The sequence below is a fragment of the Toxotes jaculatrix genome, chromosome 23 (genome assembly GCF_017976425.1).
Source record: "Toxotes jaculatrix isolate fToxJac2 chromosome 23, fToxJac2.pri, whole genome shotgun sequence".
Classification (NCBI taxonomy): domain Eukaryota; kingdom Metazoa; phylum Chordata; class Actinopteri; family Toxotidae; genus Toxotes; species Toxotes jaculatrix.
In genome coordinates this window covers 9,512,208-9,527,517 of record NC_054416.1, presented here as the reverse complement: position 1 = coordinate 9,527,517, position 15,310 = coordinate 9,512,208, and the positions used below count along the sequence as shown (strand labels likewise).

Here is a 15,310-nt window from a genome sequence, read left to right as displayed (position 1 = left end):
GCCACTGAAATGTAGGGGCTACATTCTAAACCTCACAGGGAAATTAACAATATTTTCATGTTTTCAGAAGTCACCGCAGCAGGAGGGAGTCCAGCGAGGGAGTAAGAGGCTGCATTTTCACCTGAAACACACGTCAAACACAATGTGTGTGGGAGGACTGCACCTCCAGCTGACCTTTTGGAAAGCTGTCACTTGCTGGTGAAGAAAACAGCAGGGTGACACGGCCATGGCGAGAGTTCAATCACTGGGCTGAAAAGAGCCGATGTGATGATCACTGTGAATTGCAGTCGCCTCATCCGCGCGAGCGTGGACAACGCTGGTCGATGCAAATCAAACAGAAATGCTACAACAGCTCACTCCTCCAGCTCAGGGCTCTGCTTTATCACAGCAAACACACAATCTGCTCCAGTACACCTACAGACGTGCTTCGCTTCCCTCCCTCTTGTCACACAACACACAAAAACGAGGTGAGAACCAAAGCCCACATAAGAAGAGCAGGTGGGAGTACATTATCTGGAGTGAGAAACAATTCGTTCTGGCCATCTCCTGCTTGTGTGCTAAAGTGATCTCCCTGAGTAGCAGCATATCAGCGGCCAGCAGCTATTGAGTGGGTGGTGGGCATTACACAACCTGGCTTCAGAACCTACACAGGCCACTCCAAAGGCCGGGCTCATTGAGCGAGAGAAATCCACGGTGATGCAGACTGGGCCAGATCATGTTTTGATTGAGACTAGATGATAACAATACCCCGGGTTTTATGATGGCACTCTGAGAGCTAACATCCTGCAGAGCAGGCGGAGGTGGAGCTTGCATTATGTTATGAACACCCATCTGTATATAATGTTTAGGAAGCTGCTGTCAACAGCACAGATGCAACAAGAAATGTCAGAGGATCTGATTTAGAGCTGGACCACTGATTCCATATTTGAGAGACTAAAAAATCTGCTAATGATAAATTGTGTTTTTAAAAGGATCCCTTTAAATTGTTTAGTCAAGCAGTTCTTAACAGCATTGAGATGAACTTGATAGTGCTCTCCTATGTAATAATACCAGTTTCAAAATACGGTTTCAATATATACACATATACTGATAATTCTGCAATAAACTAAAATCAGCTCAGTCTGGCTTTAATAACCATACAAGCATATTTCTCTTTGTAAGACCCTTGCATTAATACCTACTGAAAAGGTTTAATAGCTTTACAACACTGTAGAGAGCCAACACACAAGATGACATTCATTAAAACTGCCATCCTCATCATCATCAAGGTCTTCGTAAGACTGATGATGAGGAACAGAAATTCCACAACCAAGGTCAGAGTTTCACTGAAAATATCTAATGTTATGAAATACAAACTGCTATGGCTGTTTGTACACTGAATCTGGGAAACATTTCACATTCTACTGTGCAGTTAACTCAGAATTTCATGAAAAAAATATTGTATTTGGTGAAAATAAAACCTGAATCCAGTTTATTTTAGTACGTTAGAAACTAAGCTGAGTGGTGTAAATGCTCATTGTTGCTTGGTGATGCGGCTGCAGGAGCTCTATTGATGGGTGACTTGTGCGAAGGCCATGGGAGCAGCTTGTACTCAGTGGCCTAAGCCAGCTACGTTCGTCACACACACACCCCTCCCTCCATGAAAACCCCACCTGCCATCTGGCCTAACCAGGAAATGACTATGTGAGTGTGAGCAGCAGAGAGAGAAAGAGAGAGAGAGAGAGAGAGAGAGAGAGAGAGATAGCTGACATGTCATGGTGCTTTGCATCTATGATAAATATTTACATACTAATTTGCTGACCATGTGTCGTGCTGGAATTGGAGGTGTGTTAACGGAGAGAGAGAGAGAGAGAGAGAGAGAGAGAGAGAGAGAGAGAGAGAGAGAGAGAGTCCCTGAGCATGACACAGAAAGATAAAACATGGCAGACAGAGGGAAAAAAATGAAATGTTTATGAAAAACGGCGTGTGAGTTTGGGAGAGTGCATGAGAGGGAGACACAGCAGGATCACGAGCACGCGCAACAGAGAAATCCTTGTTGAAAAGGACTACTGAGTGGGAGAGGGGTTGAGACAGGGGTGTTGCGTGGGAGGGAAAGAAGTGCTTCATTGCTGCGCTTGTGTAGTGCACGCACACAAAGACACACACATACAGACACACACACACACACACTCACAGATCCTCAGGATACCCCACAGAACATAAGATGTCCAGTTTTTCTATGTAACACAACGCAGGAGGAAGGTTTACTCTCAGAATTTAAATGAAAAATCTAACCAACATGGAAGGTCAATGTGAGAGCATGTTTACACGCAAGGAACTGTGATCAGGTTAAAGCAGGGAACTGAGTAATATTTATACATGTCCCCCAACAGACTCCAACACATCATTAGTCAGTCTGATCTCTCCCATGCTCAACACCACAGAATTGTCATATTTTTTTATCTTTTTCAGTTAATATCTACATTTTAAACACTGTCGTTTTAAGAGATTTTTTTTTTTTTGCCCTGAGCACAGGCACAGTGAGGACAGGCTCTGAAAGATCACAGCTTTTCCTTCTTGTGCATATGTTTGAATTTTTTTACAAACAGCCCACTGTCTCACTATGGAAATTAACTTATTCAGTGGTGTTTGGTTTACACTGCAGGATCAATAAAATTTTGTAGAGTTTCAGTCCGAGTTAGAATTTAATTCATTTGGATACACTGGTGCACAGCTCAGAGTACCGATTTTTCCTTTCATCCCTCTCTGTTGCGTACACAGTGATACTTTGTCATGAACATGAATCACTCAAAAACCTTTAAGAAAGCTGGTTATGTGTATAAATGGCTCAGTAATTAGAAATCCAGCTGTTTTTATTAGGATTTCTCTTAATCCCATGCTTATGTGACTGCAAACCAAAAGACGGAGGCAGCACATAAGGCTTATGATTGTCCAACCCGGTTGCATCTTTTTGTTAAGCCTCACTCTCTTTAACAGCTTGATGAAATATTCTCCTATCATTAATAGCCTCAGTAAACATTGTAGACACACACTTTTGTTTAAAAAAGGACCGTGCATTCATGAATTTAAGTAAGAGCGAAGCGTGCCAAATATGAACATGGGCCTCTCAGGACTACATTTTGGGAATGATCTCGTATTAGGAAATGATGGGTTGCCATAGATCCTTTGAGTGGACCTCTGCCTCTGCCACTGATTACAGCAACATCAAAGAAGCCTCATCAGAAAGTCTAATGGAGGAACAGGGCACTTGACCAGGAAGAAAGACAACAATAGATAGACTGAATCTCTGCATATGCATCAGCGAGCCTCCTACGACAGTATGTTCCTTCACAGAGGCAGGGATGAATGAGTTCAACTTCAGCTGCAGGGCGGCGTTCTGAGATAAAATAACTGCTCAACTGTTAAAAAACAAAAAACAAACCAAAAAAAACATGTTCCGAGGTTAGTAAGTGCTTTTTAAAATCACCTTGCAGTATTCAAACTGCAATATCTGTTGAGCTTTTTTTTTCGTGTCAGAACGAGGTTTTAATGCAAGTAAGAGAGTGTAACCAAGCTTGTTAGTTTTGCCAAATTGGATGAACTAAACTTGTGTTTCCTAAAATAAAACACACTGCTGTGGCTAGCTCCATGGCCCACGTGTGGCCTGAAGGCACAATGACTCACTTAATTAAGAAAATTACGTTTTCGTACTGCTGTAAGCATGCTCTCCTCTCTGGGGAGAGGACAGAGTGTGTGTTTCTGTTCTAACAAACATGTATCTGCAAACTGTCTAAATATCCTAATGCATAAAACAGAGAAGGCTGCAAGTTATTTCAGGTTAACATATAGTGCAGTTTTGATTGCGAATTGGACTCATGAACTGTTAATTTCTGTGGTATCTCTTTAAAAACACGATGACAATCAAGGTATGAAATGGCTGAACTGTCTCTAAAGTGGATTATCATCTGTCGTGTGCAGCGCTAACTGATTAAACAAGCACAAAACCTGTTTTGCCTATGAGTTCGTAACTGTAAAGTAAACTAAAGTAATAACTTTTGCATTCTAGTGCCAAAAAAAAATCAATAATCATTATATTAATATAGCAAAATAACACAATTCATAGCATTATAAATCATCATAAATAAAAAGCAGCTTTTAACAAAGTTTGCTACAGATCTCTGAGTGCATAAAGGCAAACGTTCTGTGTGTGACCAAGCACAATGTGCCACATTTGACTCCTGACCTGTCACAGGAGCCTCGATGTCCAGAAGGTTCTTCTCTGAACGCAAGATTGCGGCGCCCTCTCCTATGAGCCTGAGAGCCACCGCCTCCTCCACACGGCCCTCCTTGGTTAGGTGAGCTTTCAGCACGTCCACTTTGGGCTTCCCCTCGCTGTCAAACACCTCTTTAGCCGTCAGCCGGTGACTGGGGGGGAACGGGACAGCTGCAAATGTTTAAAAAAAAAAAGAAATTAAAAAGAATCATTGTTACTGATGTAGATTCATAACATATTTACAGTGCTTTAATACACTTTTCATTGACAAAAGGCTTATGCAGACACGCAGTTAATTCCACATCACTGAGCAAACGGCATTTAAGCTGTTTGATTACCAGGTACTTTGTACCTTCCAGGGGATCGACTCCCAGCAGGAGAGGGAGTTCGTGTTCACTCCCATGCTTCCAGCTCTCCCTCTGAGACAATTTAGACAATTGCAGCTATGATCTGTGAGTCATTCAATTTTCAATATTTATAACAGACCCACACAGTTTCTAGTTTGCTTAACAACATTCATAGCAAAAGAGATTACACTCTGAGAATAAAGAGAGCTGAGATATCTGTTGTTTTATTAACATAATAAGTCTTTCATATGAGTACAAAGTCTAAATAACACGAGTATATTATCTTGCAGAGATTAATGTGTAACCATCTCTATATTTAAACATGCTGTTTTATGCGTGTGATTAGAAGAATAGAGACATAATCTTCAGTCTGACATGCATTTACTTGTCTGTCACAATTATTTAAAGAGAGTAAAATTCTGGATATTTCTGCGAGCCTTGAAGACATCATGGAAATTAGACTAACCAAATCCACAACAAATCTCTGTTACTGTCAATTTCCATAATTAGTGGCTTCTAAAGGATAGATTTTCAAAGCAGTTCCACGTGCTCACATCATTTGGATACAAGTGACATATTCAAAAGCCTGAATCCTGTTTTTGTGCATTTTAATTCAACACTGAACTTTCCAATCTAATCACTGCATAAAAATTAGATGGTGCACATTTTCTATGCAAATAGCCCAGTGAGTCTTTAGACGGACTTTAAATGAAAAGCGTCTTCTTGTAATAAAAGAACAGAAACCCCACAATGCAACGCTTTAAAACGGTGCTCGAGTCACTGCCATTTAGCAGCTGACATCAAACACGTAAAAACGAAGTTTCAGTTTTTAATTGAAACCATTATTAAAGGTACTTTTTGTGGCCTCTACCTAAGCAAAAGACCAGTGTGTTAATATTTCCTTTTTACAACCCCCTCATGAGAATATTACTTACTGACAGAAAAGGTACAAAAAGGACACAATTAAAGACCACATCCTGTGCACTTTTAAATTCAGCAGCTTCATAGAGCTCAAAAAATAAGACATGCTCTTAATTAATGTCCACTTGCAGAATTTACATGTAATAAAAACACAGGTGTGACTAATGTACTAAGCCAGTAGCAACTACTGTTGAGTTGGTGGCTGTGTGTGTGTGTGTGTGTTTCTGTGTGTGTTTGCATTAACGTCCCTCCGCTCCAAAGGTGATATCAGTGGTAATTAGACCTGTACTTTATCTGTGTCACACTGTGCTTAGCGACAGACGATATTTGGGATCTCAACTGCAGTAGTTAAAGCTTTCTAACAGGTGCATGTTGAAATTGCAGATTTACTGGACATGCAGAATTACGCCCTGAATATGTTCAACATTACTATGTCTTTAATAACCTATATCCCCGAGGTGCAAGAGGTCGACTATTTAACTGGCAGCAACTTGCACATTTCTCTACATTTGTTCTAAAATGCAACGCTTAATCTACAAAACCCTAACAGTACCTAAAGCCAACAAATGAAGTGTAAACCCATTTGTGATATCTAAAAGTCAATATTATGATGCTGGCAAGATACACGGAAACTAGGATTCTCCCACCTAGCTGTTAATTATTTGCTCCTTAACTGCTATTTTAATGCTCTGTGTGAAAAAACAGAAGTATTGTGCCGTCAGTATAATTTACTCATATAGTGGTTCTTCATCTGAACAGTCTTTGTTTCCATGTCCCTCTTCCTGCAACCATACACCTTTGCAAATCTGCATACTTAAAACCAAACTTAACTAAACTGGCTCTTGACACAAACTTTGTTCAAGCCAATTAAATACTCAATGTGCTTAAAGAAATCCTCTGAAACAATATAAACCCAATGTCTCCGCTCGGGTATCTGGGGCGTTCAGAAATCCCCATGTGAGATAGAATTACCCAAGGCCCCAGGTTGGCCTCCTCTGAGCACCTGCTGTGCAACTCTAGCCCGAGGCCAGGGGCCTTGGGGCTTGAACGACTTCACCACGCTGGCCTCCTGAGATGTATGACACATACGGTGTGAACACTCATGTGACCTATTCTGAATCTGCACTTTAAACATGACAGTTTGCCACAGCTATGTGCTTTGAGCTGAACTTTATGAGACTAAACCAAGTTATTTACTTTCTTTGCAAAAATATATTTGGTTTGTATAGAAAGATATGATGAGCCACACAGTACAACTGATTTTCATGAGGAAGATGCATGGGAAAACCCCATATCTAGCTGTTATAATGTTTTTTTGATTATGCTTCCGTAGTCAGTCTGACACCTACTGAAATATGACCACTGCCATACTCAGTGCGCACATCCAAAGATGGTGGGACACGAGGATTTTGCAGAAGACTGGTGCTCCCACAGTACAGCACTTGGTCCTATCAGAGAAACTGTGGATGCTGACTGAGCCACATCTGCTCCCACTAATGTGACAAAACACAGCACATTCTAAAATTCAAACACTAAAAGAAAAACATTATCATTTAATAGAAATAACCTGCATGGAGACTGTGGTTGTAGGCGCACTGGCAACCTCTCAACACATCATCCTTCCATTTCCTACAGCCATGACAATGGAAACACTGTGAACTTTCCCCTTGTGGAATTTCTAACAGCCCCCTTATTAACAAGAGTAACACCCACCTCTGCCAAAACATTACATGGCACATTGTAATGGTAGGTTTACACTCCAAAGAAGAAGGCGTTACTCCCATGACTAAAATGAAAAGTCCCGGGGAAAAAGAACAACATGGATTAACAACTCAGTCAAGGAAGAAAAATCGTCAAACCTTGTGTTCAGTTATTTGAACAAGAAAATAAATGGTGGTGTCAAATAATGGATTAAATAATGGCCCACATCTTTCTCAGCCAGTGCAGTGATTAGCCATTCAAATAAGAGCTACTGACAGTCAAAGTCTGACAGTTAAAAAAAAGGCAAAATCTCAACCCTTTTCCTCCCAAACAACAGTATCAGCATCAGAACATTCCCACACAGCAACAGTTGATTGTTGCGAATAACCCTGTGCATCTATCCATCCTCTCATACAGAGCTTATATAGCTGTGAGAGCACAAACTGACCCGAGGCGATCTGCCTGGAACTCGAGTCTGACTCAAAAATGGTCTCCATTAGCCGGTCGCTTTTGCCTTCATTAATTTTACCATTTCTCTGTTCCTCTGTTATGTAACTGGGAAATTGCACTGCAGCTTCGAATCTACCATGAGAGAGAAATGACAAGAGAATGAGAGAGGGTCAGAGATGCTGGAGAAAAAAAAAAAGGAGTCTGATTTAACTTCGCCTGGTAATTTGTCTCAGATTAGCATTGTAATTTCCAAGCTACAAATTAAAGCCATCCATTAGCCATTAGGTTTAAAGACTAATAGACCACTAAACCTCTGGATGTCTGGAGGACATGCTTAATCAACTTTAAGGTTTTTTAATAAAGGTATACTACCCTGTGTTGGTCAGTAACGTTTACAGCAACATTTAACGATTTCTTCCTACAGTGAATTATCACTGAGTCTTAAGTCTTGAACTCACAAAGCCTTTGATCATCAACCATAGCAGCCACCTTTGTTCATACAGCATTCATGAATGGAATAATTACGGCAGATTATAAGAGACGCTGAGGCGTGATTCTTGAGAAATCTGCACCACCAGGCGCAGTGCATCTGAAACCGCTGAGAAGCAGTGGGAAAACGGGCAGCTTGAAATGTTCAGGTTGGTGTAGTTCAGAGCTAATGCGATCTCTCTGAGGAATGAGACAGCGGGAGGTGCGCAGTCATATGGTGCTGGACAGATCAGCTTAATTGGAGAAAGTGAGACAGACTGTTGCAGCGCTCACCAAGCAGCCGCTGGCTTCATTTAGTGAAGAACACAGTCTGTAAACGTGAGTCGGGCCTGATCTGGCAGTTCAGACGTCTACAATTCCTGAACATCATTCTCCTTCCTGGATTTGTCAGACGTCTGAAAGCTGTGTGCACTAAACCTAACATTAAAAACAGAGCAAACAGTGGTGCAGTCACATACAGCAGTGTTCAGGAGAAATGTCTGGAATTCAGAAAACGACTACTGAGCAGGTTACAAACTTCAAAACATGTCTGTTTTTTAAGAGGAGCTTATATTGAAATAATACAGTTCCACTGACACAATATGGTCAGTCGATCAGTATCTAATTAGTGCCACTACTGACAGTCATAGTGCCAGTTTGTTTTCATCAACTGCACTGCAATACCTATAGCAAACATTGACTCTGGTTGCCCCAGACATTCAGGAAGAGCAAGCTATCTGCTAACAACTGCCTCTGTTTGAAAAAATAGTAAGTCGGCATTGTCGGAGATTGGTTGGGATTGTGGCCAGTGAGTGGGCAATGATAAAACAAACAAATTCCTTTAAAACCATACAGATACAGCAGACTACCTGGCAAGGAAAGCAACTTCCTATGATAATCTCTTACAATTCCTGCAACGCACAGCGTCTTTCCATCAGGTGCCAAATTGACCCCCCCCCCCAAGAAACTGCTGACGGAGCATGATGCAGCGGGAGCCCTCGCAAAGTGTGGGCAAGACTCTGGTTGTCACTGGCCACGTCAAACCCTCCGCCCCCTTCTACCAGACGAGCCACCACACCAGCAATTTTCCTCCCCTAAGACTCAGCATGACAAGTGGAAATCTCAGCATGACCAACAGGGATCTGAGGCAGAACAAAGACTGCAGAACTATGTGTGAGTGCAACAAAGGTCAGTTCATACAAAGCATAGAATACCAGAAGTAATCTGACTGCATGGGCAGACGTTATTATGCAAAGGCAGTGCAGCGTCGGATCCTAAGCGTGATACTGATCTATGACTTTGCTTCCTTACTCTCACAAAACGGCAGTCACTATTCCCCTGATCCATTTGCCTTTTCAAATGATGGTGCCGTGCTCTTTATCCTGAGGCAAGGCAAGTGGCAAGCTAGATCTCTGTTTAATGAATCAAGTGGAAACTCACTATCTGATCAAATGCTACGTTACAACCAGTGCCGGGTAAGACAGCTCAACCAAAGTGGAGAGGCATGAAGCTGTATTTTATCTGCAGCACGCAACACACAGAGAAAAAGAAGGAATACAACCACTAGCACATAGACAAATGTCAGATTATGTTTCAGAATATCAGTATAATGTAGTTGCACTACATGAATATGTGATATAATCTGTTTTTACAGAGCAGAAATGGGAAAAAAAAAAATTCAATCGCACTCAAGACTTTTTCCCAGTTGGAAGCCTTTTAGTGATGAAGCAGCCACTGCGTTAGGGGTATGCACAGAGGACAACTGCCAAGTGTTGAATAGGGCACCAAGAGTGTGCGACTCACTCTCCACTGATCGCCGGGGTTTGTTAATTAAATTACATAACCACATTGAATTAGAGCGGGATATGTTCGGGAGTCCAGGATGAACAGAATGCATGAGCTTCTGTAGGCAGTAGGAAGCAAAGGACATACTGTACACCAGAAAGCACCTCAACTTCAAATGTCAGCTGGCAGCAGTTTCATTGCTTCATTAATACACCACCACAGAGTCCATTCAGAAGCTGATTACCTGACATGCATAATGCAAAAGATTGAGATCATGTGGCTACCTATGCTGACAACAAAGAACTGTAGCAGCTGAGCCATACAACACGCTATATTCATGAGGTGATAAATTATTTGCAATATGGTCTACCTCACACACCGGATACAGCAGCATGATGTCTATATGTCAGTTCTGAAACTAGTGCCTCAGTTATGCACAGCTCCACCTCGCTCTCCAGCCCATCTACTGAGCCTGTACAACGCTGTCAATCAATAATTCAGTCAGCACAAATGATGCATTCCTCACATACAATTAACACAATATAAATTCCAGTTGCAGAATAACGCCCACGGTCCACCGTACAAATGGTGTATTATAATACTGAAAGGCTTAAAACAATATTTAAAAGAGGCTTTTCTAAAGAGACGATTCTTAAGCACAGAAATCATAAAACAGGAGCGAATGGCAAGCTAATCCCACATTCTACATTTTAATAAGACTGTACTGTGAACAAAACAGGTTTCAGTCAGCACAGAAGGCTTCATACTCCACATTTAGTATGACTCAGAAAACTGTACTGAATGAGCAGTTGTCTGGATGAGAAATGGGAAAAGCCATTCCTGGAATGTGCAGAAAATCTGGTCTTTTAAACACCAGGCGCTTTATTGCACACTTTAAGATGCTGGATAATTCTGCAAAAGCGAGTATTAACGACCTGGATTGTGTTACTGAGCTGATGCAGCAGCTGAATCCATACACCTGGTATTTGCAACGTGACTCAGTAGAGCAAAGAGGGGAAACTCCTCTTGCTTTCCAATATTATGTCATTTGAAGATGTATTAAAATGGAAGTGAACCTACACAACACATAGGGCGGCCATCTGGCAAACAAGGACAGACATGAGATTCAAATGCCAGCAGGCTTTAGGGCTAATGGTAAAAAGGTCACTTCGAAACTGGCATGAACCTCTTTACCATGCATTAGTAGGGATAGAAACCGGCCCTGAACGAAACGCTTAGCAGAGCCTAGCTTTGAAGCTCAGTGCTTTTGAGTCTGCCGATTATATCTGTGCGCAGTATGGGAATGGAGTGGTTACCGCTGTGGTTGAGGCAGGAAGGAGAGCGGAGCCAACAACACTCACCTTCTCAGTGACAGACAGAGAGAGAGAGAGAGAAAGAGAAAGGGGAAAAGAAGAAAAACAGCCCTTGGCTGCATCAGAGGAAATAAAAATGCAAAAGGTGACTGAGCAGAACCGTCAATAAAGACCCTGGGGGCCTGTATCAAAGACAGATATCGTACCATGAAGACAAGAAACGCTGCAGAGCCCAGCAGGTATTAAGGATAACACATTTAATCATTTGTGCACACAAATTATCAATTGTTCCCTCGAATAACTTGTACTCTACTACTTAATTTGCTCCCTGTAATTAATAATTCAGGCCCTAAAATTAATAAATTGTGCCTTCATATTACTCAGTTCATTCCCTCAAATTAGTAGCAAGCCTGTTCAATATATTGTAGCAATAGGAATGGAAGTTAGATGTTGTTGTGGTTAGTCCAGTCAGGAAGGAAAAAGCACCCAGACTGTATTCAGTATGTAGATGCCCTAAAACTACTGAATTTATTTCCATTAAATTAATATCATTAAAGATAAAACACTCATTCCACGTGTCCTTGTTTGCTCAACACACTCCTTATACAACTGAAGCACTGGATGTTGTTACAGCACTCCTTGTACTGCTGGCTTATTCAGTTTTGGCTACATGCAGCACAAATGAAAAATATACTGCGAGAGTTGTCAGATAAATAACAACCTAAATAGCCCACTTTTTCTTTTATTTTTTTGTATTGTGCAAAAAAAAATTATGTGGATATATTTCAGATTTTGAAACAACCCTCTTATCTTGTCCCACAATTTACTTTGTGGAGCAACACATAATTTTGGCTCTGTGGATTCATGTTCACAAATTCTCAATTTGAAACACGTACATTCATTTTTTTTACCTCCTTCTACTTTCTGCACTCCAAACACTGCTGAAGCCTGAAAAACAAAGCAGTTCTGCTTTTCAACCAATATTAACCTAAACTATTTCGCAAATAAGAAACACTAGAAATATTTGTTTGTACTGAATGCACAAATTGCAAGTAGTGCACATTTTCACTACCGCTACAGTAGCCTATGGCCTGTGGTCAATCTCATAATTAATTGTAGCTCTGACGACTATAACTTTGATTTAATGCTGCCAGTGGACTGCTACTGTACTTTGAAGAGTTGCTGACCATCATCATCCGCTGCACAGATACAAGCTTTGGCATCGCATTGACAAACGGGAGAGATATTAGATAAAAGTGAGTAAAAGGGGTTGCCAGGGAAACAGTGCTGTAGAGTCTCTGTCTAAAGCTTTCATCCATCAAAATATTGGCTTAAAAATGAGTCGCCGGCAGCACGTTACGTTCTTCACTGACTCGATGCGAGGATGGGAATCTGAGCAGACGCCTTATCATACATGTTACACTGTTACATGCTTATAAACTACTGTATTAGCACAATGTGGTGAAACACAAACAGTGTGCTAGTGCATCTGACAGCTGTTCGCTGCAATAACATGTATGGTTGTCTGCATGAACGCTCCCATCAATGACAGTTATCTAGGGATCCTCATTATTAAGATAGACAAGTCCTATACTAAACTAGGTAACAATACACCCAAGACCTGCATCCACTCTGCCATGGCTGTCAGGGTTATCAAAGACCATCAGGCTCTGACAGAAAATAGCCTGTAGCAGTGTTTCAGAGACCCTGGCGACAGCAATGTGAGACTGAGTGACAAGCAAACGTTAATCCTGCTGTTGGCTCAACAGATTTTAGATGGGAAATGCAGAAAGTGTTGGCAGCAGCAGGTGATCAAAATGCACCGCTGCTCAGACAGCACTCTGACTAAGTCCCTGATTAATTAGTAAGGTTAGGGTTGAAGCGTGGGAGGCTGTCGTGGGTGAGCGGAAGGATGGATGAATGCATGTATGCATGTAAGGATGGATAGAGGGGAGTGGGCGGCGGGTGATGTGGGGGGGGGGAAAGGCATTTTCTAAGGGATGTCCCTGCACTAGTTTTCTGGTGGTGATTGGGGCGTGTGGCGAGCCATTAATGCAGCAGCCGATCAATGGCACAGTGAGAGGCCGCCAGGGACCTGGATCACGGCTGGCAAATGACTACAGTGATTTGGAGCTGGAGTGGGGGAGGTGAATGAGTCAGGGAGAGGGGAAAAATCAGTCAATGAAATAATGCATCAAGAGTCAGGATGAAAAAAAAAGAGCTTGCTGGGAAAAGAGCACCTGTCAGTTTATCATATAAAATCCACTCCCTGGCTCACAGTCCACTGACAGGATGTCCCTGCAGTTTCAGCATCCTCACACAACTTGTAGTCTACAGCAAATTACAGACCATTACACACTCAGCAGCACGGGTGGCTTTTTGTTTCGTACAGCGATGTAAGACCCAAGTGTCTAACACAGTCTAAACACTGACAGAGGTCAGAGGGACCTGAAGTGTAACAGAACATTAAACTCTAAATGCCAAAGCTGGAGTCAGTCAGTTCCAGCAACAAGGAAGCTATGATGAACGGCTGGACAGGACACAGTTAAAGTGAATTATTACAGGCCATTACAAGTTTGGGCAGCACTGTGTGCACGGTGTTAAGGGCCAACAGGCCAGCATACAAAAAAAACACACACACACACAAAAAAAAAAAAAAAAACCCCTCAGTCTCAATGTAAAACACCTCGCAGATTTCCAGGTTTACGGACACGTTAACACTCTCTGGCATTTCCTCTGAAAGCCACTCTGACAGGCCCTGAAGAAGACATTCCCTGCTAGCTTTGCCGTGCTGAGGCCTGCACCCCCCCCAACACACACACACCTCTCCTCCTCCTCCACAATACTGTGACACAGGATTAGCTTTCATTAGAGAAGGCGCTGTAATCAGCTTTAGAGCATAGCAGAGACGGAACAATGGAGGAGGCTGAAAGGATCTGGAAGACAGGGTGCTACGGGTGCACGCTTGGCTGTATGCAAGCTATTCCCACAAATGGAACCTGTGGCACATACCAGCAAGAGAATTTCATAGTCACGCTTAAATGCATATTCCCTTGTGTTAGGTGCTTTGCCTTTAAAAGTGCTATCATGACAAATACAGCATAAATACAACATGCTATTTTTTTCCACTCATCACTTTAGGGCCTTTGCACTTTGCAGACAGCTATAAGCCTTTGAACAGAATTTTATGGGTGACCAACGCCTATAGATGTCGCTGCGTTTGCCAGCCCTTAGAGCCAGTCTACAGACAACAAAAGAGAAAGCTATCTGATTGGCTGTTCACAACCTTGAACTGCCAGTTCATGTGTTTAGATTTCATGTGTTTAGTCTAGTTTACCCTCAATTTCTCCTGTTCACGCCATGAGTTAACATACATAAGAGTGTATGTATAAGCTGGAGGTCATATGGCTGTCAGCTTTATTCTATGTGCTGCTGTCAAGTGCAACTGTCAACAGAAGACATGACGTGACGCCAAATATTTAATTGGTTAGGCAGGCAGCTAAGGAGGAACTGGTGGGTGTGTCTGAATTCCAATGTGGACAAAAACCTGGCCCTGCACGTGCACAGAACCACCTTTGTGCAAGTCCTCCGTCACTCTCCATCATGCTGTCAACTGGCGCTTGAATAAGGAAGGACTGACGACACAGGTCTATCGAGAACATATGTCCCCACTAACCCTGGAGAGCTTCGGCAGTGCCCAGGCAGCCACTTTACAAAGCGTTCTTGTTGGTGGCTGTGAGTGTGCAGTGACATGCAGACGGGTGGCTGGGCACGATACAGATCCACTGTGTGTGCAGTTCAGCTGGGGTTGCAGTTGTTTGTCACAAAACCAGAAGTTTGACTTCAAAAGCTTTACTACTAAGCTAAAACACGTGAAACCCAATACTATAATGATACCATGACAGTCAAGTAAAAATATAACACAGTATGTTTCAACAATTTAAATGGACGGCTTAGTAGAAACGTCAGCAGAAGTGGTTTAAAATGTTGGTTATTCATACAATTTCAGTTTTGCAAGCAGATTAGTTCTATATTTTGCACCTGCAATTAGTGTTTTTTTTTTTTTGCTACAG

At 42.0% G+C, this 15,310-nt stretch overlaps 1 protein-coding gene across 2 annotated transcripts in view; it reads right to left on the bottom strand.

The window, feature by feature from the left end:
- LOC121177106 (serine/threonine-protein phosphatase 2B catalytic subunit alpha isoform) overlaps window positions 1-15,310 on the bottom strand; it is a 59,607-nt gene that overhangs the window by 30,360 nt on the left and 13,937 nt on the right. For both annotated transcript variants that reach the window (XM_041031313.1, XM_041031314.1), the window contains exon 2: window positions 4,223-4,423. In XM_041031313.1, the coding sequence (XP_040887247.1) occupies window positions 4,223-4,423 (201 nt within the window). The remainder of the gene's footprint in view (window positions 1-4,222; window positions 4,424-15,310) is intronic.